The sequence below is a fragment of the Coenobita brevimanus genome, chromosome 101 (genome assembly GCF_032717465.1).
Source record: "Coenobita brevimanus isolate Jiangsu-jjx chromosome 101, ASM3271746v2, whole genome shotgun sequence".
NCBI classification, from domain to species: Eukaryota; Metazoa; Arthropoda; class Malacostraca; order Decapoda; family Coenobitidae; genus Coenobita; species Coenobita brevimanus.
The window spans coordinates 44,513,783-44,539,930 of record NC_137054.1 but is presented as its reverse complement, the minus strand read 5'-3'; the positions used below and the strand labels follow the sequence as shown (position 1 = coordinate 44,539,930).

The window sequence follows — 26,148 nt, the reverse complement described above, 5'->3', positions numbered from 1 at the left end:
CAGTTTGGTTTCAGAAAGGGAAAATCATGTGTTACTAATCTATTAAGCTACTATAACAGAGTTGCAGAAACATTACAGAAAAGAGAAGGGTGGGTGGACAGTATCTATCTAGATTTCAAGAAAGCATTTGACAGAATACTGCACCAAAGACTTTTATGGAAACTGTACCATCAAGGAGGAATCTGAGGCAGATTGTACTGCTGGATGCAAGATTTTCTCAGAAAAAGGGAAAAGAGAACAGTACTAAAGGGAAGTTACTCATCGTGGAGGGAAGTGACTAGCAGAGTTCCACAGGGCTCAGTGCTGGCACCAAATTTGTTTTTAGTGTGTATAAATGACATAGATAGTAACATTGGAAATGGAAGCTATCTAAATATGTTTGCTGATAATGCAGAAATACAAAGGAGAATTACTAACACAGACTTGTGTGGAGAGCTGCAAGAAGATTTAAATAAACTTTATGAAGTGAGTAATAAATGGCAACTGTGGACAAGTGTCATGTAATTAACCCTCTCGCGCACGATAAGTTTCAGTAAGTTTTCTGTCTTACGACTTTTTTTTGCGAAGCCGCCCTGCCCGGCTGCCCGCGGTGGCAAATAACACACATTCTCTCCTTATTTTCACCACCCAAACATCAATATACTGCCATGAAACCAATGTCATCTTATTTGTCGATGTTTGTTCTAGCTGATAAGCACCACAAAAAAAACAGGAAAACACGAATAAAACAACATTAGGCGGCCGTGAATAAAATTTCGCTACATCACGTTCACTTCCCAACATCACCATTCAAGTGTTTTCCATCATACAGGAAAATGTTATTAGAAGTTTTGATAGAGAATTTCATCAGCTTTCTAAAGAGACAAATCTGGTGTTGATACGATTTGTAGTTTTCGAGAAAACAGCCAAAAACTGAAAGCCATTTTTGAAAAAAAAATCAAGGAGCTCTAATATGGAAATTTTCTCGCAGATGTTATGTTTTTATTGCATAATATTATGCAGAATTTCACCAGCTTTCTAATGAGCACGGATGATAAGCAAGAAGTGGAAGGAGAATATAAGAGAGTATGGAACAGTGGGTGCAAGGATTGTATGGGTGAGGATGAAAGTAGGTATACAAGCATGGGCGATTGTATGTGTGTATGCTCCAACAGAGGTTCGAGTGGCAAGAGTGAAAGATGAGTTTTGAGCGAGAGTAGAAGCATGTATGGACAAGTTTGAGAGGAGCGAGAGAGTGCTGTTGATTGGAGACATGAATGGCAAAGTTGGGAATGTATGAGTGGATGGAGTGGTTGGTCAGTGGGGTGTGCCAGCTGAAGTAGATGGGAATGGTAGTGCTTTGGTGGACATCTGTGCTTGTAAGGGGTTGGCAATAGCCAGCACCTACTTTCGTCTTAAGATGATCCACCGGTATACATGGAGAGTAATGAGGAGGATGGATGGTGAACTTGTTGAACGAAAGGCAATGATAGACTACGTGCGTGTGGATGAGCGAATGGCTTCAGCATTTCCCCACACACTCCATCAGTTCCCAGGGCTTTCCCTATTTTGACTTTCTTCTTTGATTCCATAACTTCCGTCTTACTGATTTCTTCCTTTCTTCTCACATCCCTCCATCTCCTAGTCATTCTCCAGCCACTTATATTCGCATTACTTTCATCCTCTATGTTCAACAGTTCCTTAAAGCGTTCTTTCCATCTGCTCACTTTTTCTCCCTGCTCCACTAGTAATCTACCAGTTTTATCCTTCACTCCCCAGCTAACTTCTTTGGCACCCTGTTTAACTCCCTTTACCTCTTTCCAGAACATTTTCGTACATTCCCTCCACTTTACACTCAAATCCTTCCGAATTCCTCATCCACTCTCTTCTTACTCTCTCTTACTAATCTTTTCACCTCTCTCTTCACTACATATAACTCTCTCTTCCGTCTCTCAGCTTCTTCCACGGTGCTGTTTCTCATCCACTCATTATATGCTTTCTTCTTTGCCCACATTTGTAGTCCAAGTTTCAATCTTACCCACACAATCCTTGAGCCAACTAGTCCATAGTCTCTTAGATTCTCCTTCCATCTGTTACTCACAAGACACACTCCTTCTTTTGCCCTCTCATTCTCACCTACTCCTGCACATATACCCCATCCATATTCCCATTCTCTCACACTCTCACCTCTCCATTTAGTTTCAGTTAATCCACATACATCCACTTTTGCACCACCAAGCATCTGGACAATCTTTCTCTCATTTAATGAAGACATGAGTATTTAAAATTAGGACTGATATCTGGTTATCTACTTCATATTCACAACAGTAAAAAATGTAATTAACTTACTTAGTAACTGTCGAAATTGATAGAGTAACTTGTATGCAGACATGCCATGTTCATAGCTCTGTCTGTCTGTCTCTGTCTCTGTCTCTCTCTCTCTCTCTCTCTCTCTCTCTCTCTCTCTCTCTCTCTCTCTCTCACTTTTACCTCCAACTTTACACATAAAGATAATACAGTACTTTCCTTTTTTTCTTCATTGTTGAGAAAGCAGAACTCACAAATAGCATGTTTACAGTAAAACACAAGTAATGAATACAGCAAATATCCTCAGAATTGATGTGAAAATGGTCGCAGAGCCCAGTAGTTTTCACAGGCCAAGATGCCACATGCACATGTATCCCTTGAGGGAATGCCACTTGTGAACAAAGACAGTCAGATGCCTTGTACAGGTATTATGTTTTCTTCCCCTCCCCCCTCCCCCTAAAAATTGGACATAAATTTGAGCAGCTAAAAATGTCTGTTAAATGCATTATAGATACTAGAAAGTTTCTGTTTTAGTAAGGTTTGCTACATATAGAAACAATCTTATGCCTGTGATTTCATAAATGCAATGCATGTACTTACCAAAATGGGTTTTAAACTTTTCTTAAACAGGTGATAAACAAGATACACTGATCCCATGGTTATAGCCGTTTTTGTTATCAGTGTGAAATGAAAATCTACACTCCTGGTGTTATAGCGCATAAAAACATTATCACATGCCTGAACTGGATTCTGCTGACAATGATGATGCAATGTCTATTGATTCTGAAGACTTTGAGGGAATCAAAGGCAAGGCCGTACTCGAGGATTTAATCCCAGGAGGTGGAAACTACCTACTCCCCACCCTATCGTCTCTGAACCCCTTACCTCAAACTCACCTCAGGTCTCTCGGTGGTATGTTTCTTCCATATTGTGCCCTTTTCATCACTTTCTGTTAATCTGGTCATGCCTGTGTGTGTTTCTGGTACTGAACATAACAGTATGTGTGTGTTTAGTTGGTCTAAATTGTCATAAAAGGAAAATCTGGGCTTGCACTTGGGATGACTGGCATCGATTAGGATAAATCCCATAGGTTCTTTAGTTTGGTTAGCGCACAATTCCATTATCACGTGCCATGTTCGGTATCATTTATGGACAATAAGCAAGGAATCCTTGTTTTGTGCAATGGTTACCACCGAACCCTGCTGTGAGATTTGATTCCAGGATCCTAAAACACACAAAATGAGCAGGAGGCCTGTATTGTCTTTGGTATCCTGTGCTTTGGTGTTGGTGTGCAAGCCTGCATGTGATAGCATTGTGCACTGTGGGTGGAGCAGCTGTGGCATCCATCTGGGAGTCAAACGTCCCCTTATTTCTCTGCACCTCACCATGGGGAAGGGCCCTGGTCTCATCCTAGCGAGGTGCCATCTGCCTTAAGGGGATACCAGTTCCTTGTATGGTGTATGTACTGTCTGTACCTGTAGGATGGTCCTGCAGAAGCAGTTGCTTACTTGTGGTCAGTGGATATGCTTGGTCAGACAGATCGGAGTTAACCAGCAACAACCCAGTGTTCTGACTTTATGTGACATTTTGATAACTTCATAGTCAGTAAATAGTAAGTTAGATTAAACTCTGTTTAAATTTTTATTAATGACTGTGTCCCTGATTACATGTTTTAGTTAATGGATTCTTATTTTCTTTCAGCACCAGAAGTCATAGATAATGAAAAATACACATTTTCACCTGACTGGTTCAGCTTTGGATGTTTAATTTATGAAATGATAGAAGGACAAGCACCATTCAGGGCACGGAAGGAAAAGGTAAGAACCAAAATGTTGGGTTGTGTTTAGACTGTATCTAGTTATAGTCTCCCAAATGATCTGTGATAAGAATACTGTTTATATAATTATCCAACCATAGATTGGTAAGGTATAAAGTAAAAACCTCCTTATGCTTTGCTTAGAAGGGTTAGTTTCTAAATAACTTTATTTCAATCCTTTTGTAGATAAGGTTTTCCTGTTACCTAAGTACTCTAGTAGAAATAAACAAAAAATCAGTAATGTTGAACAAAAACATTGACCCCTGGAGAGTGGGAGAGGGAGGGACTGACTTTACATATTTGCCTAGGAATGCATACCCATTACACACTCATTCAGGCATGTGTTAGTTTTTTATACTGCTTTTCTGTAGTGCTGTTACCAACATCCATAGGGATTCCAGGTGTTGCAGACCTGGTATGTGAAAAGGTTTTCATGTGTGCTTGTGTAAAATCTTTTCAATTCCAGTTCCAACGCTTCCAACCATGGTTGCATGTTGGATACTTGTTTAGACTAAACAACTTTCTGTGGTCAGGATTGTCAAAGCCATTCAGTATTTTAAAAATTTTGGTGAATTACCTCATAGTCTATGAGTTTTTGATAAAAACTGGGCCAGAACCCTAAGGCATTCTTGCTAACTCAGTTTTCTGATGGATGGATTAGGTTTTGTAACTCCAGCTTGAGCTTTTTCAGGTTAATATATGTCTTTCCCAAGTGTAGGTGACCAGAACTACATGGTATATTCCGGAGATGGCCGTACTGAGGGATTGCCGAGTGAAAGAACAGTCTTTTAGTATTTCTGTTATGAAACTGCCTCTGGATGTAGCCTAGCAGTTCTCAACTTCAGTGTGCTGTTTGAAAAAGTTTAGGTCACTTCATTCGTTCGTTCCGTTTGTTTATTTTTGAAGGCTCCAACATGCTTGGATGCATCAGCCTTGGTCACCTATTGGTGGCTGTCCATGCTGCTCAGTCTTTGGCAGCTTCACTATTCAGTCCCTTATCCCTGAGGTCACACTCATTGACCTCATCCCAGGTATTTGTCGGTCTGCCTCTTCCAGCCCTACCCCTAACATTAATGCTTTTCACTTACTGCACCCAGTTATCATCCCCATCCTCTCCACATGCCCAAACCATCTCAGTCTACCTCTGCTCATCCCAACACCAATACACTCGTCCCATCCTACCCCTCAACTCTTCCATCGTAAACCTAGCCCCCCCCCCCCCCCAGGCCCCTCACTTACGGATGCACTGCACATCCATCTGATCATTGTTATTTCTGCACATTTCAGCCTGCAAATATCCTCTTCCTTTACTGCCCAAGTCACACTACCATACAGCATTACACTCCTAACACATACTACATACAAAGATCCCTGCGCACAGAGGAAGAGCCCACTCAGTGTTAGGAGAGGCAGCAGCTCCCTCAACTTACTCCAACCACTCCTTGCTCTAGCCACAGAGCTAGCTCCTGCCCCACCTCCAGTGCATAACATGTCTTTCAAATAACAAAACTCCTCCACACACACTCAAGAGACTCACCAGCAAGTTCAGTCCTTTCTATCCATCATCTAATCCTATGTTGCCCTATGAGGAGCGTAGGAGCCCGGGGCTAGGCAAGTTGGTCCTAACATATAAGATGGGAGTGACCAGCCTCACTCATCCCTGAGTGGCATTATGTGAGCAATAAACCTACCCACCCCTTGGATATAAGCCTACATTGGCACAACCCAGTTGGAGCACTTTATTTACCCACTAAACCACCAGGCACCAAATTTGGTTATGGTTTCCTGGTGTACAGGAAACACCACTTGGCTTATCACTCAGTGTAAAGTCACTCACAATCAGAAGGAAGAGGAAAGAATGAAGGAAAGAAAGACAGAAGAGGGAGTGTAAAGTTACCTGTAGGCAGAAGGAAGAGGAAAGAATGAAGGAAAGAAAGACAGAAGAGGAAGGAAGGAAGAGCAGAAAGGGCAGACACCCAAAGCAGCACTACTTTGAGTGAGTGGATGGTGAGCACCATCTACTCACTCGAATCCATTTATGCATGACAATCTCCACCTGCTTTCCCTGACACACCGCACACATGAAATCAGCACTATCTCTCAATCTACATCTAATACCACTTCATCTCTTATGCACCCACTGCAGAAGGTGGAATTACTTCCCATGCACTTGTGACAAATCGCACGTGTCCACTGTCCCTCATCATTCACAGTACAGCCACCAGCCCTAGATACCATCACTGTTGTTTTATCTGCATTTACTCTTAAGCCCTTGTGCCCCATGTGCCTCATACCATCTCTCCACTTCTTAAATCTTTCCTCCTCCTCCCTTTTATTCTCTGCAATCAACACCAAATCATCGGCCAACAACATCTCTGAAGTTAAGTGAGAGGGCTTCAAATACCATGATAAACAACATTGAGCTCAATACTGACCCCTGGTGCACACCAATACTCATGGAAAACTCATCACTCAGATCTCTAGTCACCCTTACCTTTGTGAGAGCACCCACGTACTTGGCCATAACCACCCTAACCAGCCACTCCTTGATCCCAAGCTTTCTCATTCCCCACTTCCCCACCTCTCTAGGAACTCTGTCAAAGGCCCTCTTCAGATCACTGAAAACAAGTACAGTTCCCTTCTCTTTCCTGTATATTATTCCTGAAGCTGTCGAACAATGAATATGGCATCGATGGTCCCTTTCCCTGGCATAAACCCAAACTGCATCTCATCAGTCTTCACTCTTTCTCTGTTCATGCCTTCTAGAACTCTCTCCATTACTGACATGATCTGGTCTAAAAGCTTTATACCTCTATAATTTCCTCTTTCCAGGGCATCACCCTTCCCCATGTACACATTTTCAGTTACACTTTTCATCCAATAATCTGGGACAACACACTCATATATAATCGTATTTATTAGATCAGTGACTAACCTTATTCCTGTATCTCCTGAGGCTTTCAACATTTCAGCAGTCAACCCAGTCACACCTGCTACCTTCCCCACCTGCATCCTGCCTATTACCCCACTCACAGTAGCAGCGTTAGTCAAAGGCCAAGGGCCAAACACTGGATCTGCTGGCTCCAAACCTTTCCTCTCCCAGTCAAACTCCTCATTTAACAACTGGCTATAATGCTTTCTCCATTCTTCTTTAATATCCCCACTGTTCACCACTACCCATCCATCGTCATTCTTCACACACTGCACACCTATGATATCCCTATTCTCCCTCTTCATCTGATTTGCCACCTTAATATATTTTTATTTTCCACACAATTTAGGTTGTCAGGTAAAAGTGTGTGACACAGACCGCCCTGTATACCTCTTTTCTAGCCCTATACTTGACAGCCAAATATTCCATTTTGTTACCATCCTACTTCCATTCCTGGAAAATCTTTGCTTTTCTCCTCAACTCCTTAACCACAGGGCGTCACTTTATTGACACTCGGGCACAAGGGATCATACCGCGGGGCGTCACTTTTGTGATTCTGTGTTATTTTGAATTCGCCCGGGCTTTCAAGTGGTGGCTTGTATCATCTATCAGTACTACCAGTGTCCAGCTGTAATCAGGTTTGCTAATGTCATCTGTACTCCCAGCCACTGTTGACAATTTAGCCATTTTTCCCCTGTCCATGACTGCCCTCCTTACCTCCCCTCCATTACCCTCTCCTCCCGCCAGCCCAGCTGCGCTGCGCTACGTAAATCCTGGACGGATTTTTCCACTTATTTTATCCATTGAAATGTGCCCTATGCCCTGTTCTTATACAAAATAATATATAAAAGAAAGAGAATAAGTAATTGATACTGCCATACATCTGGAATGGGCTAATTATCACCTGGCAGTACCCCACGTGCACTCGTTCACTAATTTTCTCTGTTTATTTCCCCTTGAAATATGCCGTATGACCTATTCTTGTAATAAAAATATATATAATAAAGGAAGGGAGAAGCCTAAGTGATATTTACGTTCACCTGGAACTACATGATTTATTATATATTGTCTAGATTTCCTGCCAGTCCTTTAATAGCATATAAATTAGTAGCTGTCACCACAATGACATTGTCAACCCTTCCCTCCTCATAGGCCACATCATTTAGTTTGTCGTCGTCTTTCAAGGTGAAACCATGTCGGATTCGCACCTGTCCAATTCCGCCGCCTCTTAGCTCACTGCAAAGGGCCCTGTGACCTCTACCCCTACTAAACCTTGTGTGGGAAGAGGTAAAGGACTAAGTGACTGCAGTGGAACGTGAACTGGCTAATTTATCAATGATAATGATGGACAGTGACTACGATCTTTCTGGTGACTCTAAAACAGTGCAAGTGGAGATGTAAATAATGTGTAAATAGCAAGTGAAACCAATGAATGTAAATATAACTGAACCGTGGAAAATAGTTTTATAAGTTACTGCAAGTGACAGTGCATAACTTAGTGTAAATAAAATAGAAATATAAATCTATCTATCTATTGCCAGACGCCTCAATCTCGTACTGGGTGGCCACAAACAAATTGCCCCCACGTCTTCCTGTCCCCCGCCATTTCACTGCCCTGCTCCCAACCAACACCCCCTTCTCTCATATACCTCTCCACCTCATCCCTCCATCTCATCCTCAGCCTCTCCCCTCCTCCACCTCACTCACATACACTCTCCTCGTCAGTCTTTCACCCTCCATCCTCTCCACATGACCAAACCACCTCAGTGTGTTCCTCCTAACGCTTCCTATCACATCCACACCACAACACTCCTTTATATCCTCATTTGTCAGCCTGTCTCACCATATGACTCCACAGGCTCCTCTTAAATAACTCATTTCCACTGCTCTCACTCTTGATTTGTGTCCTTCCAACAAGGTCCAAGCTTCACTTCCATACGTTAGAGTTGGTATCACAATACTGTCATGTGTAACTTTTTCACTTCATGCTCATTTGCCTGTTTCTTATCACTGTTTTCAAGGAACCAGCAACCTTTCATCCTTGTTGTACCCTTTCAAACACTTCACCCTCCAAACTTCCATCCTTACTCATCACACTACCCAAGTACTTAAACGTACTCAAATTTTCCAATTCCTCACCATCCAACCTCACTGTACATTCACTGACATCACCTCTCTCAAAGACGATCACTTTACTCCCTGCAATCACCTTTAGATTCCGTTTTTTCCACACACTCCCAAAACTCATCCACCATGCCTTGCAGCTCCCCTTCGTCTTCACTTAACAACACAGTATCATCTGCAAACAACAGTACAGGGAGTTTCCAAACACTATCCCCTCTCACCAGGGCCACTTCAACATCCACTGCCCTACCTTGTACCTCTTTTATTACCCCATCCATGTACAGACTGAACAACCATGGAGACATGACACATCCCTGTTTCAACCCAACCTTCAAAGAGAAAAATTCACTCAGTTCACCATCCACATGCATTGCAGCCTTAGCACCATCATATATACTCTTCACAGCATTCAACAACTTCCCATCTACTCCATATATTCCTAATACTTTCCACAATCCTTGTAAATAGAAATGTAAATAATTAGTAATATAAGAATATGAGTATAAATACTTGGAGTAGTGAAAGTGAAAGTGAAAGCTTCGCTCTCTTCGCTAGTTTACTGAATGAGAAAGTGAATGCTTGGAGTGAAAATAAACTACTAGTACTGAAAGAAACTTATGGATAAATTCAGTATATTTAAGTATGTGTAATAAAGTACTAGGAATATAAAGTGTGAATGTGTTTATGAATAATTAATGGCAGCTTTGCCTCAGAATACCATCGGGGAACGAGCGCAGGTGGAAAGCTCGTATGCACTTGTAATTTACATTGCTTTCACCCTTTTTTTTTTTTTTTTTTTTTTTTTTTTTTTTTGGAATATGGATTCCAAACTACCTGAAATTCATAGAATAGTGTTTGTAGTGATAACATCAGGCAGTGGTAACCATATTATGGGGTATCGTGAAGTGTAAAGTGGAGACTTCGTTACCCAACTTCAGAAGTCTCCACAAGTCCTATGGTAGTCGACGAAGGCACAACAAACTTCCTAGGAGAAAGCTGAAGTTATTTGCCGTGTGTTTATGTAATTATAATATTCCAGGACTAATAATTGATTTTTGGCAAATATTTTTAAAAAGTCAGTCTGAGCGCAATTATCCTCGCATGACACGCACGGCGCATTCCCGAAAACCTTTCGGTTAAGGGGTTAACTGCAACTTCTACACCCTCATCCCACCACCAAGTTACTTCATTTTCTTGGTGGGCCTCTTGTCCATCCACATATTGAATTGGTAACTCTTAAGAGGTTGCCCTTGAGGGCTCTGTACTGTTCATTAACCCCTTAACCACGGGGCATCACTTTCGTGATGCTTGGGAGCAAGGGATCATACCGCAGGGTGTCGTTTTTGTGATTCTGTGTTATTTTGAATTCACCCGGGCTTCCAAGTGGGGCTTGTATCATCTATCAGTACTGCCAATGTCCAACACTAGTCAGCACTCCTAATCTCATCTGTACTCCCATCCATTGTTGACAATTTAGCCATTTCTCCCCGTTCTTGACTCCCCTCCCTACCCCCCCTCCATTACCCTATCCTCTCGCCTGCCTGGCCGTGCTACGCTAAGTAAATCTCCCCTGGAATTTTTCACTGATTTCATCCATTGAAATAAGCCCTATGCCCTATTCTTATACCAAATAATATATACAAGAAAGAAATAAGGTAAGTGAGAGTGCCATACACCTGGAATTGGCTAATTATCACCTGACAGCACCTCACGTGCACTCGTTCGCTAATTTTCACTGTTTATTTCCCCTTGAAATATGCCGTATAATCTATTATCGTAATAAATATACATATAAGGAGGGAAGGGAGAAGCCTAAGTGATATTTACATTCACCTGGAACTGCCTAATTTATAATGTATTGTCTAGATTTCCTGCCAATCATTTCACTGCTATATATTAGCTGTGTCAAGAGGCTAACGTTGGTAGTCATGAATTTCCCTAGGTAGGCCACCACCCCGGCCCACCCTTATCAGTTCACTGTCATCTTCCAAAGCGGAGGTACGTCTGTTCGCTCTTTGCTAGCTTCAGGGACTTTTCACCCCCATGCAAAGGGCCCTGTGACCGTTACCCCCTACTAAACCTCGTGTGGAAAGAGGTAAAGGCTGACAATTGATAAAAGAGTGACTACGATCTTTCTATTGAGTGAAACAGTGCAAGTGGAATTTTAAATAATGTGTAAATAATGTGTAAACAGCAAGTGAAAGTAATGAATGTAAATATACATGAACAGTGGAAAATAGTTTTATAAGTTACTTCAAGTGACAGTGCATAACACAGTGTAAATAAAATAGAAATGTAAATACCGTAAATAAAATTGAGAACGTAAATAGAAATGTAAATGAGTAGTATTATAAGAATACGAGTATATACCCTAGGAGTAATGAAAGTGAAAGTTTCACTCTAGCATGTCTGAATACTATGAGTTATGAGAGTGAAGGTGAAAGTGACATTCACTCTCAATGCTAGTATACAGGACGAGAAAGTGAATGCTACGTATTTTACTGAAAGAAATTGAATCCCTGCAGTGACAATAAACTAATACTACCGAAGGAAACTTATGGACTGTAGATATATATAAGTGTTATATAGTAATAGAAATATAAAGTGTGAGGGGTTTTATGAATAATAAATGACAGAGTACCAAGAGCAAACTAGCGCAAGTGCGACGGTCAGATGCGCTCATAATTTTCATTGCTTTCACAGTGTTTTTTTTTTTTGGAGTATGGATCCCAAACTACTTGAAAATCATAGAGTAGTGTTTATAGTGTTAATATCTGGCTGTGGTAATCATATTACGGGTTGTCGGGAAGTGTAAAGTGGAGACTTCGTTACCCAACTTCAGAGGTCTCCACAAGTCCTACGGTAACCGACGAAGGCTCAACAAACATTCCAGGAGAAAGCTGAAGGTATGTGCCATAAGCATATTTAATTTTAATATTCTAGGACTAATAACTGATTTTTGGCAAATATTTTTTGAGAGTCTGTCGGAGCCCAAATAACCCCGCGGGACACGCAAAACATTGGTAAACATGCCCGCGGTGTAGGGGTTAATACTTCTGTCAATAACTCCCTGTTCAGCCACCACTCTCCTCATCCCCCTATAGAAGGCATCCCTTACTGCTTGGTTTTTCAGTTTTCATATTTTCCTCCTAGGTGCATGAGTCCTCTTTTTCATCACCTGCTCTTTAAGTACTCTGTCACATATCAATAACTTGTGTTGCTGCACACACTTCTTGCTCCTATAACTTTAACATCCCTCATTAACTTCCTATCAGCCCTCTTGATCAGGAATTAGTCTATCTGGCTGCTATTTCCCCCAGACTCATGTGTAATCAACCTACTCCCTCTCATCCTAAAATGTGTGTTGTGCAGTCATGTTGATTGCCTCTCCAAACTCAGGCATCCTTTCCCCTTCCTAATTGCTGTACCATATGCATATCTCCCATATATTACTTCATATCTCTGAGCTGCTTCACCTACATGACCATTTAAGTCCCCTCCCAGAACTACAATCTCATCATCCCCTATACCACTTACCACACATAGTAAGTTATCCCAAAATCTATCCTTCTCCACCTCAGCCAAGATGTATATAATAATACACCTAAGTCCTTTTCTAAACCAGTCATCCTCAGAGTTCTTCCCTTAAGTGAGCATTTTGATCCAGGATTTGCAAGGCCAGTATGCATCAACTTTCATTTCTCCTAGTTAAATGGCATTTGCCATGTCTCAGACCATTCTCATAGTCTACACAAGTTTGCTTGGAGTTGCTCAACTACTTCAGGATTATTCCCCTTTACTCCAGGTTTGATGTCATCTGCAAACCTTGAGATCACACTTAGAACATCTGTGTCACTGTTAAACATTGAACAGGAGAGAGAGAGAGGGAGGGGGGGGGAGGAGTTATAAGGAAAAGCTGGTATCGCAAAAACATTGCAGTCCATGGCATGGAAATATTCATCCTAGTCTGTCTGTGATCCTATCGAACCTTAAACTGATGTACTGCAGTGGTATAAACAACGTCCGTGAGAGTGTTAATTCTTTCTAGTTCTAGCTTCAATTCATGGTTGCAATGTTGAATTTGTATTGAAAAGAATACAAGAGAGGGAGAGAAGCTCTAGGAGGAGGAGGGAAGGAAGAAAAGATAAGAGAGAGAGAGAGTGTGTGTGTGTGTGTGTGTGTGTGTGTGTGTGTGTGTGTGTTCCTGCCGAATTGTTTCATTACAGGAATGAGTCAAGCTCATACTGTCCCATATATTAAACAATTTTTATCATACGTATCCTTAAATTTATGAATTGTTTTGGCACACACCGTTTCATTCAGTAGTGCATTCCACTGATCAATTGTCCTGTTTGGAAAACTGACTTTCCTTACGTCTTTATCGCCTCTTTTTTTTTTTTATGTAGTTTTTTGCGGTGTCCTCCTGCTGATGCTTCCCCATAGGTTATATACTCATTTATGTCTATTTTCTCTTTTCCTGAGATGCATTTATATATCATAATCATGTCTCCTTTCTTCCTTCTCTCCTGTTGTGTTGGTAGATTCAGTTTTTCTGGTCTTTCTTTGTACTGTAACTTAAATCCCTGAGGCTTGTTACCTATCTTGTAGCTGCCCTGTGTACAGGACTTTTTCAATCTTATCTATGTGGTTTTTGAGATAAGGATTCCAGATTTCTGATGCATACTCCAGAGTTGGTGTGATCTATCTATCTATCTATTGCCAGACGCCTCAATCCCGTTTGGGGTGGCCACAAACAAATCGCCTCCAAGTCGCCCTGTCCCCCGCCATTTCACTGCCCCGCTCCCAACTCACACCCCCCTCTCTCATATACCTCTCCACCCCATCCCTCCATCTCATCCTCGGCCTCCCCCTCCCTCTTCCCCCCTCCACCTCACTCACATACACTCTCTTCGTCAGTCTTTCACCCTCCATCCTCTCCACATGGCCAAACCACCTCAGTGTGTTCCTCATAACGCTTCCTATCACATCCACATCAACACCACAACGCTCCTTTATATCTTCATTCGTCAGCCTGTCTCTCCACGTGACTCCACAGGCTCCTCTTAAATAACTCATTTCCACTGCTCTCACTCTTGACTTGTGTCCTTCCAACAATGTCCAAGCTTCACTTCCGTACGTTAGAGTTGGTATCACAATACTGTCATGTAGTAACTTTTTCACTTCCATGCTCACTTCCTTGTTTCTTATCACTGCTTTCAAGGAACCAGCAACCTTTCTTCCCTGCTGTACGCTTTCAAGCACTTCACCCTCCAAACCTCCATCCTTACTCATCACACTACCCAAATACTTAAACGTACTCACATTTTCCAATTCCTCACCATCCAACCTCGCTGTACATTCACTAACTTCACCTCTCTCAAAGACCATCACTTTACTCTTCCCTACATTCACCTTTAGGTTCCGTTTCTTATACACTCTCCCAAACTCATCCACCAAGCCTTGCAGCTCCCCTTCGTCTTCACTCAACAACACAGTATCATCTGCAAACAACAGTACAGGGAGTTTCCAAACACTATCCTCTCTCACCAGGGCCACTCCAACATCCACTACCCTACCTTGTACCTCTTTTATTATCCCATCCATATACAGATTGAACAACCATGGAGACATGACACATCCCTGTTTCAACCCAACTTTCAAAGAGAAAAATTCACTTAGTTCACCATCCACACGCACTGCAGCCTTCGCACCATCGTACATACTCTTCACAGCATTCAACAACTTCCCATCTACTCCATATATTCTTAACACTTTCCACAATCCTTGTCTATCCACCCTGTCATATGCTTTCTCCAAATCCATGAAAGCCGCATACAACTTCTTTCCCTTCTCTAGAAACTTATCCACTAAAGATCTAAGAATGAATATCTGATCTACACAACCTCTTCCCTTCCTAAAGCCTCCCTGTTCTTCTCCAACTAATTTCTCTGTTGTTTCTCTAACTCTGTCAATAAGTATCCCACCATACACTTTTCCTATTATACTAAGAAGACAAATGCCCCTATGATTACCACACACTTCTTTTTCCCCTTTTCCTTTGTACAAGGGAATAATTATACCTGACTTCCAATCCTCCGGGACTCTACCTTCCTCCCAGGCCAATCTGCACATCTTCCACATCCATTCTACTACTATCTCTCCCCCATGCTTCAGCATTTCACCACACACTCCATCAATTCCTGGGGCTTTCCCCGATTTAACTTTCTTCATTGCTTCCACAACTTCTATCCTACTGATTTCTTCCTGTCTTCTCACCTCCCTCCTTCTCCAAGCCATTCCCCAGCCACTTATACTCGCATTACTTCCATCCTCTACGTTCAACAATTCCTTAAAGTGTTCTCTCCATCTGCTCACTTTTTCTCCCTTCTCCACTAGTAATCTACCATTTTAATCTTTCACTCCCCTGCTAACTTCACTTCCACCCTGTCTTACTCTTTTCACCTCTTTCCAGAACATTTTCTTACAGTCCCTCCACTTTACACTCAAATTCCTTCCAAATTCCTCATCCACTCTCTTCTTACTCTCTCTTACTAATCTTTTCACCTCTCTCTTCCTTTCCACATATAACTCTCTCTTCCGCCTCTCAACTTCTTCCACGCCCCTATTTCTCATCCATTCATTGTTTGCTTTATTCTTTTTTGCCACAGCCTGTTTCACCTCTTCAGTCCACCACGCTGTTCCTTGCACCCCCCTCCGTCTTCTCTTCCTTCCACACACCACATCACATGCTGAACATATTTCTTCTGTAAATATCTTACACACACCTTCCACGTCTCCCATCTGCTCCAATTCATATTTGCCCAATCGTTCCTCCACTTCTTTCTTATACTCTGCCTTTTTCTCATCCTCTTGTAACCTTTCCACTCTCCTTGCAACTACTCCTTCTTCTCGTCTTTCCCTTCTTCTATTCCTCCATCTTACTTGCATCCTAATTCTGGCCACCACCAAGTAGTGGTCAGAAAGTCCACTCCCCCAACCTCTATACACTCTTGCATCCTTTACACATCTTTGCATCCTTTCATCCACACACACATAATCAATCATTGCCTTCCTTTCATTCAGTTCACCACCCACCCTTCTCATCACTCCCCATGTATACCTGTGGATCATTTTATGCCTGAAGAGGGTATTGGCTATCACCAACCCCCTCCCAGCACAAATGTCCACTAACGCACTCCTATTCTCATCTATCTCGGCAGGCACTCCCCACTCACCAACTATTCCATCCACCTTCACATTACCAACTATACCATTCATATCACCAATCAAAAACACTCTCTCATTCCTTCCAAACTTTTCCATGCACACTTCCACATTTGTCCAGAACTCTTCTCTCACTCTTCTAGCACGATCTTGCGTTGGCGCATACACACACACAATCGCCCACATTTGTATTCCAACTTTCAACTTTACCCACACAATCCTTGACCCAACTGATCCATACTGTCTTATGCTCTTCTTCCATCTTTTACCCACAACTATACACACTCCTGCCTTTGCCCTCTCATTCTCATCTACTCCTGCGCATATACCCCATCCATACTCCCATTCTTTCTCAGCATGTCTTCATTTATATATGTGAATGCAATTCTCATATCAGCAAGCAGTCCATACATGTTACGTACCTTCTCACTGATGTGGCCAGCCGGAGATAGTCTGTTACTGATAATCACTCCTAGGTCCTTCTCCCTCTCTGATGTGTGCAGGGTTGAACTTCCTAACTTATAATCCCAGTCTGGTCCTTTTTTTACTTCTTCCAAACTTAATTACTTTACACTTGTCCACATTAAATTCTGTTTGCCATTTATTGCTCTATTCATGAAGTTTATTTAATTCTTTTTGTAGCTGTCTCTAAGAATCTGTGTTAGTAATTCACTTTTGTATTTTTGGATCATCTAGGCTTTCATTGCACAAGCTACTTTCCTTCCTTGTGTCACTCTGCTTTCAACTTCTTTTGCACATTGTCATCTCTTTTCTCTCATTGTAGCCAGGTATTTGAACTCACTGACCAATTCCAGTCGCTCTCCATTCACTGTAACATCGCACTGGGAGTCACCTCCTCTCTCAGTAACCACTCTTTTCTGCATTTACTCTCAAGGCGGGACGCTCACAGACATCAGCAAAACTCTGCACCAGTCTACCAAGTTCTTGTTCATCAGCATACAACAAATTTGAGATATTCCATCCATCACCATTCATTACCAACTCCATCCCCCTCTCCATTACTCATGTTTTTACTTCTTTCGTCCCTCATCCATATATACAGTATATTGAACAACCATGGGGACATCAAAGAACCTTGTCGCATGCCCACACCGATCATGAACCATTCACTTAGATGCCCATTAACTGTTACACATGCTTCACTACCATCATAAAACCTCTTGAATGCACCTAGCAGCTTACCATCTACACCGTACATGCACAAAATCTTGCACTTTGTCGTATGCTTTTTCCAGATCCATGAATGCCATAAACATCATATAGCCCTTCTCACAAGCCTTCTCCACTATCCGTCTCACTGCAAATATTTGATCCACACATCTTCTGCCACTTCTAAAGTCACCCTTTTCATCATTCACAAGGACTTCTGATATCTCTCTTACTTTCTCTTTAATAGTTCTTCCATGTACCATCCCTACCACACTCAATAAACTTATGCCACGATAATTCTTTCACTCTCTTCGCTCACCTTTATTTTTGTACAGGAGTACAATCACAGCCTTTTTCCACTCTATTGGCACAGTTTCACTCACCCATGTCTTCTTACAATATCTCCAGCAAGCACTTCATTCTGCTCTCTCCACTGCACTTAATCATCTCTGCATACACCTCATCAACCCCAGCTATTCTCCCATTTTTCAGCAGCTTCACAGCGCTCTTCACCTATGCGAATGTCACATTTCCTGGCACTGCTTTCCTTCTCTGCACACCCCCAAACCAGTCATATTTATGGTGGCTTTAATCACTCTATTTCCATTCATCAGGCTTTCAAAATATTCTTTCCATCTTGTCATTACTTCATCCCCATGGATTAATAATCTACCTCCTACATCCTTCACATCTTTACATTTCTCTCCGCATTCACTTCTACATTTCCACACCTCATTTCAGAATAACTTCCTATTTTCAGAGTAGATTGCATTCATTTTTCTTCCTAGATCATCATTAACCTCCTCCTTTTTCCTCTTCACTAGTCTCTTTACGTTGATCACTACTTTTATTTATAATATCTTCCCCAAGTTGTCATTGAGCTTCTCTTCTTATTCTTGTATAATCATTTCTTGTCTATTTCTCGTGTCCTCTTTATCTATTCCACAGAAAGTCTGTCTGTCTGTCTGTCTGTCTGTCTCTCTCTCTCTCTCTCTCTCTCTCTCTCTCTTTTGAGGGTGTGTGTGGATGTGATAGGAAGCATTAGGAGAAACACATTGAGGTGGTTTGGCTATGATGAGAGGATGGAGGGTGAGAGACTGATGAGGAGAGTGAATGTGAGTGAGGTGGAGGAGGGGAGGGGGAAAGGGGGAGGCCAAGGATGAAATGGAGGGATGAAGTGGAGAGGTATATGAGAGAGGGGGTGTGAGCTAGGAGCAGGGCAGTGAAATGGCGGGGAATGGACAACATGGAGGCAATTTGTTCGTGGCCACCCGTTACGGGATTAAACCATTTCTTTATTTTCATTTTGTTTCTCTGTGCTTTGGGATGTAATTTTGGACTCGTATTTCATATAATTCACAAATTTTCTATATATAACATTAAAATCTTGTCCTGTAAGCTCCTTTTCCCAAGCATTTTCTAAGAAGCACTTCTTTTTGTAGTTTAGGCTCTTTTTGTAACTCATTACTGTTAACTATGACATACGCAGTCCTGAACTTGCAAATTCATACTGCATGGATGCTTTCGCCGAATGGAAGGTGACGTATAATATTGTCAGTATCGTTTTCTTTCTTAGTAATTATGAGATCTAGTACTGATAGATCATCAAGTTCTCATTTACTGGTGTTTTCCTATACATCTTGTGTCAAGAAAAACTCCTGCACAAGATCCAGTAGCTTTTGGTCCCAACAGCTTTCATGGCTTCTTACATGTAGAGTATTCCAATTTATATTTGTAGTGAACTCTCCAATTAATATAATTCTTTCAAATTTCTCTTCCATTCTATGTAGTATTGCTCTTAAACTCTGAATTGTACTCTCTGCCAGGTCTTCATATTTGCCTCTTTCCCAAGTGTTTGTTTTGGGTGGCATGTATAAAATAGCCACAGTTACTTTCTCTTCAGATGTGTTAATCTCTGCTGCAATCATTTCTACTTTTGAGGGTATATGTAGTTCTGTTTCTTTGACTTTAGATTTTTCTTTGTTATTGTTATAATTCCTCCTCCCCTTTTTAAAATTCCTATCTCTTCTCCATATATTGTATTCCTCTAAGTTTATGGTATCACTTGGTATCCTTGGGGTTAATTCTGTTTCAGTTAAGCAAATAATATGTGTTTCCTTTTCTTTGATAGATAATTTAGATGCCATTCCATCTACATTTGAGTACATGAACTTAATCATCTTGTTTACATGCTTGCCATAGCTTGAGTCTACTATCTTCCTTCTTTTTATTGCCTGTTGATTATGTACCACTTTCGTACTTGCAATCCAAGTACTTTGTAAAAATTTTTACTCTTCTCTTCCTCTGATCTTTCTATGTTCTTTGTTTTTGTTTCCTTCCCCTTCTTTAGTGTTCCCAATTCCTCTTGAGTTGTGCATTTTTTTATCTATACTTTTTTAATTCCTCTTTTTTCCATGAGTTTGCTTGCATATATTAATATTTCCTCTACTGTTTGCACTCTGGAAGGTTACTTTCAGTGGCCTTGACTTACTTCTCTCATATTTCCCTAGCTTTTATGTTCTTCTGTATCATTATCACAGGTATCCTCTGATACTTCCTTCAGTATGTTCATTATATTTTCCATCTCCTTTTTGTCCCCCGAGATTCTGTTTTTTATTTCATCTTCACCTATGCCACTGATTACTGTCGATTTGTTAATCTCCACAGCTTCCCTGGCTAGTTTTAGGTTGTTTTTTATGATTTCTTTCACTTCCTTTCTTATGCTTTTTTTCTTCTACCTTTGTATCAAAATCATTCTTTACTTTCACATTTCAACATTGATAGTTTGTACTGCATCTTTGTAATTTCTTACCATTTCATTTACCTGTGTTATTTTCTCTGCAATATTACTACTTTGGGCTATCACACTGCCAGCTTGCCTGATTTTCTCTGTATCATTTCTGAAATCATCCATAATTCCCTCATGGTTGACAACTGTACAGTCATGGCCATTGAAAGGTGGACACTCAGGTGCTGAGCTGAGTTTGTTTTTCCTGTTCGAATTTTCCACTGATTCTTCATACATATGAACCAGACCCCCCCAACCCATCTCCTTCTTTCCTCTGTCTAGCCTCTGTCTAGCCATATGACCAAGGAAGGCTGGCCATTCCCATGTGACAAGTGGTCACTCCTTACCTTTCTCTCCCTAAACCCCTGCTTCCCTCCCTACTTCTCTCCGTCCTCCCTCCCCACCTACCATCTCTCTCTCTCTCTCTCTCTCTCTCTCTCTCTCTCTCTCCTGTGTGTGTGTGTGTGTGTGTGTATGTGTAATTACAGTATTATCATGACTATTTGCATGTTCTGAATTGGAAAGCAAAGATGAAGAGAAATATAATGTAGAGGAATCTTTGGCAAAAATTGTGGCAGAAGTTGTAGGCAAATATGAAGGTGGACATTAAATGGCCCACAGGCAAATAAAGACTGTTCCACATGCTGATGTCTCGAGAGGTTGAAGATCAAACCTGCTTTGTCTGCTTTTTAAATTTTAACCTATGTGAAGTGGAAATCAGTTTTGTTTATTTTGTAATACTTATATGACAGTAAAGGCATATAAAGTTTGCACTGACATTATTATTCACTCCTACAGAATCTTGAGAGAGAGAGAGAGAGAGAGAGAGAGAGAGGCTGGTCATTCCCAAGGGGACAAATGGTCCCTCCCTCCCTCCCTTCCTCCCTCATGCAGACCCAAACTTAAAAGGAGCTGCCTGACATGGGCCAGGCAGCTTAATGCAGTTGTCCTCTTTAAATAATTATGTTCCAGTGCTTTACTAATGTTATAATACTTATATCACAGTAAAGGCATACTGCACATTGACATTATTATCCACTCCTACAGAATTTTGAGAGAGAGAGAGAGAGAGAGCAGCTGCATATATGAAGAATGAAGATGAGCTTCTCAGGTGTGTGTGTGTGTGTGTGTGTGTGTGTGTGATGTGATTGCTGAGTAGCCTAGGGAAGAGGGAGGGATGGGATAAATGGAATGGTGGATGGGGATAAAGGAGTTGTGAATGAAGAGTGACGGACAGGCCAGGGAAAAAGAGAAAATATGACATTTACCTCACCTCACCTGTCCAGCTTTCTCAGTCCATGACTGTATAACCCATTTCACTAGCCTTCGTTCTCAGTGAATATACTTCAGCTGATAGTTCACTATGATGGTAGTGATGCATTTGTAAGGATTAACCCCTAAAACACGGATCGTCGCATTTGCGACGGTCGGCCCAAAGGGCAGAACGGCGGATCGTCGCGTTTGCGATTTGAGTTAATTTTGAATAACCGCGGGCAAGCAGGCTCCAGCTGGTATTGTCTATCAGTCCCACCACCCGTGAGCTATGTTTAGCACACTTGACCTTTGTACTACTGACCTCGGTTGTTGCCAAGTATCATTTTTTTTACCCACCCACGCACCGATGCACGGCCCTCCCTCGTCGTGCGATATGGCAACGCGCGGACGGCTCATACGTGTCAATCTGCGCTGTCATCTCGCAAGCACTTTCTGCTATTGGGAAACGCTTGTTTCCCCAGTTGTCACACTGTCATTTTTTCGCGCGGTTTGCCCCAGAATAGCGTCAGTCCACGTGAATCTTCCACGGTGACACCATGTCCAACTCGAGCTCTTCCGAGTCTGTGCCTTCTAGCCCTCCGAAAAAGGGTTTTGTTACCTCAACCCCCTTCAAAACCTTACCAGGAACTACTAAGGGCCTAAGTGACTCTGCAATAGCCAGTGAACTGTTGAAAGCCTCGATGGACTATGGCAGTGACGTCGGTGTGTGGTCCAGCCTGGCAGAGTCTGACACACAATCAAGTGCAGAGTCCGGGCCAGAAGTGATTGTTTCTGTGCCTGAAGAGAGTGTGTCAGTGCCTAGCACCTCAGCAGGGAAGGCTCCTGTGAGAAGGGGCCTTGAGTATGGGAAGGGGGCAAAAAGAAAAAGGAGTGGTGACCCCAGCTCACCGCCATTGTCCCCTACGCCACGTCACGCCACCGCCAGCCCGCCACGTACTCCCAGCCCCATTCTCTCGTCCTCCTCCTCTGCTGCCCTGTCTCCTGAGTCGTCTGAGTTGCCTTCACCACCTCGAAAGGGAAGTAGACGTGCTACTTTACGTTCTAGAGGTTTTCGTAGGCCAAGTGTTCGTGTTGGTAGAGCTAAAACTTTGTCCCCTAGTATAAGGCTAGCTCGTAGTAAGGAAACTCGCACTAGGCAACTCGGCAGTCACGCCACCGCGAGTGACCTTGAACCCAGTGATAATGTCCCCACCACCACCACAACACCAACACGACCTGGGATAGCCTCTGCCTCACGTACTGTCTCACCGCCTGCCTCACCCACTCCCACACGACCTGCCTCACCCCCCGCCGCCCCCAGCACCTCCCAGCCTAGGCAGGGAACGCTGGATGCCTTCGTTTGGTCAGAGGGATCAGATTTTGTGCCGGAGGATCTGCCCTTTGATGACAGTGGGTGTGGAGTTCAGGCTGACTTCCCTGTCGACGAGGATGGTGAATGCTTGGACTACCTGTTGGCCTTCCTTGACGACGAGGTTATGGAGCACATCTGTACCGAGACAAACAGGTACGAGGGGCAATGTGCTACAGTTCGCGAAGGAGAAGGTGAGGCGGCCACGCCATCCACGTCGCGGATGGCAGCATGGGTGCCTCTTACGATCAGAGAACTTTTTGTATTTATTGGATTGATGTTGCTAATGCCCCACAACTGGAAACACAAGCTAGAAGAATACTGGACTTCCGACGAGCTGTGCCCAACACCCATTTTCAATAAATACATGAGCCGCGATCGTTTTAGGCAGCTAATGACTTACCTTCACTTCGTGAACAATGATGAGCCTTCCCAAACTGACCCATTATGGAAAGTGAGGGGAATCCTGAACATGATCAAGGATAAGTTTACGAGGTTCCTGCGCCCTTTCAAGATAGTCGTGATTGAAGAGTCCTTGGTTTTGTTCAGGGGCCGTCTTCGGTTTGTGCAGTACATTCCAAGCAAACGGCACCGCTTTGGAATCAAGTTTTTCGCGCTGTGCGACTGCAAGACAGGGTTCATCCTAGACTTCGTCATTTACACCGCCAGCAATGTCGATTTGGATAAGACTGACCCCCTTGGATTCCTTGGTTCTGTGGTGAAAGTGCTTTTGGAAAAGTACTTTGGCAAGAATCATGTCCTGTATGCGGACAATTACTATACCGCTCCTAAACTTGCCAAGTACCTTTCTGAACACGGCGTCGGCTCGTGTGGCACTGTCAGAAGCAAAAGGGCACATTACCCTGCCTTCCCAGAGGCTGAAAAGTCAAAGCGGGGAGACGTGCACCTGAAGAAATCTGACAAGATGCTTGCGATCAGGTGGCATGATAAGAGAGTCGTGAACATGCTCACCACAGTACACAAGGGGGAAATGCTGGCAACAGGGAAGGTTGACAGAAGGACTGGCGAGCCTGTGATGAAGCCTGATGCTGTCATTGACTACAACGTCAATATGCGGCTGGTGGACAAGTCTGATATGATGATTGGAGAGATTGACTGCCTGAGGAAAAATCGTCGTTGGTACAGGAAGGTGTTCTTGCACTTGATTGATATGTGCATGTTGAACGCCTTCATCCTGTATAAAATCAAGAACAGGAAGCCAGCCAACTACTCTCTCAGAAGATTTTCCAAGACTTGTGTCTACCAGCTGCTTCAGCGTTACGGCCAGGTTCTTTCAACAGGTCCCAAACGCCACCCTCACACACCTCCAGACCGCCTACAGTGTATGGCCTACCTTCAGCGACACCGCCTGGAGCCACTGCCAGCCACTGCAAAGAGGGGGAAAGCACTGAGGAGGTGTCATGTGTGCAGCCACACTACCAGGCAGGACAGAACCTTTAGGCGCACCTCCTTGCAGTGCAAAGAGTGCAAAGTTCCCCTCTGTGCTTACCTGTGTTTCTTTGACTACCACAGCCTAAGTAGATTTTGAAAATAAGGGTAAGATTCTTTGAAATAATACTGAGAGTGACAGTGATAATAGTGTTTAGTTTTCTTTTACGTGCTGACAGTGACAGCCTGATGAGTGTAAATTAGTGAATGTACTTGTAAAAGCACTGACAGTGACAGTGTTTTTTTGGTGTAAATAATTGTACATAGTAATAATATAAGTATTGCGAGTGACAGTCACTCCAGTGTAAGAAGATGAAAGCATATGTTCCTATTCTATGTTCTGACAGTGACAGTTTGTTGTGTAGAAAATATTATTTTTATAACACTGGACAGTGACACTGATGAATAAGGCAAAAAAAGGACAGATACAGTGAAAGTGAGCGATAGAAATGAAGTGTGAGTGGCTGACAGGAGCGAGAATAAAGTGCCTGCCGTAAGGCTGAATAAACTCGCGCCGCGGTGGTCTTCCTCAGTCCCGATCCACAATACTGGCAGTGACAGTGATTTTTATGGCCGTAATTGTGACAAAATGCTTTTTAACGTTTGCGAAGTCCTATGATGGAAAATAATGTAGTATACGTGTTTTTTGCCGTGAAAAGGCAAATGTGACAATAGTGACGGGAAGATCGCCACCGCGCTGCATGTCGGCCGTGCGCTCTGTTCATTTTAGCCTTATTTTCAGTGCTTATTTACAAATACGGATTCCAAACAACCTGTACGTTGTTGTATAAAGTGTACTGTGACAGATTGAGGCTGTGGTAGAAAGAAAACCGGGTTTCTGGAGGTGTGAAAGTGAAGACTTTGTTACCCAACTTTGCAAGTCTTCACAAGTCCTTTGGTAGTCCACGAAGGCTCAACATGTGTCTCAGGAGAAAGCTGAATGTAAGTACTATATGCCATAAAAATTTTAATGCTCTAGGGTTAATCTATGATTTTTGGCAAATATTTTCCCACAGGTACTCAGACCTCGCTACAACCCCGCCACAGCGGGGGGATCGGCCGTACACAGCCGCGTTTTAGGGGTTAATGGGCATCTAAGTTAATGGTTCATGACCAGTGTGGGCTTGCGACAAGATTGTATAATGTCCCCATGGTTGTTCAATATATATATGGATGGGGTGATAAGAGAAGTTAAAACATGAGTAATGGATAGGGGGATGGTGTTGATAATGAAAGGTGATGGATGGAATATCTCAAATTTGTTGTATGCTTGTTGAGTACACTGCTTCCCGTCCGATCAGCGAAGTTAAGCAACGTTGGGTCTGGTTAGTACTTGGATGGGTGACCTCCTGGGAACACCAGATGCTGTTGGCATCCCTACGTGTCAAGTGGGGTTGGTGGAGGATTAGTGTCCCTCCCTGTAAAACAGTTAACTCTAAGCCCTTGGCCACCCTGTTTGGGATACATGGCGTCTGGCAATGGATGGATGGATGTTGTATGCTGATGATGTAGTATGCTTGCAAATACCAGACAAGACCTTGGTAGGTTAGTGCAGAGTTTGCTGATGTCTATGAGTGTTGTGCCTTGAGAGTAAATGTAGAAAAAAGTAAGGTTATTGAGAGAGAAGGTGACTCCTGGTGCGATGTTACAGTGAATGGAGAGAGACTGGAACTGGTGAGAGAGTTCAAATACCTGGGTACAATGATAGAAAATAGAGGAAAATTTACAAAAGAAGT

General features: G+C 42.6%; 1 protein-coding gene and 1 pseudogene across 1 annotated transcript in view; both read left to right on the top strand.

The window, feature by feature from the left end:
* Positions 1-26,148, top strand: part of LOC145414965 (G protein-coupled receptor kinase 2-like) — an 854,061-nt gene that overhangs the window by 518,104 nt on the left and 309,809 nt on the right. Inside the window, exon 9 of the mRNA XM_080284376.1 lies at positions 3,988-4,103. Coding sequence (XP_080140502.1) covers positions 3,988-4,103 — 116 coding nt within the window. The remainder of the gene's footprint in view (positions 1-3,987; positions 4,104-26,148) is intronic.
* LOC145415246 (5S ribosomal RNA) lies at positions 25,670-25,786 on the top strand (annotated as a pseudogene).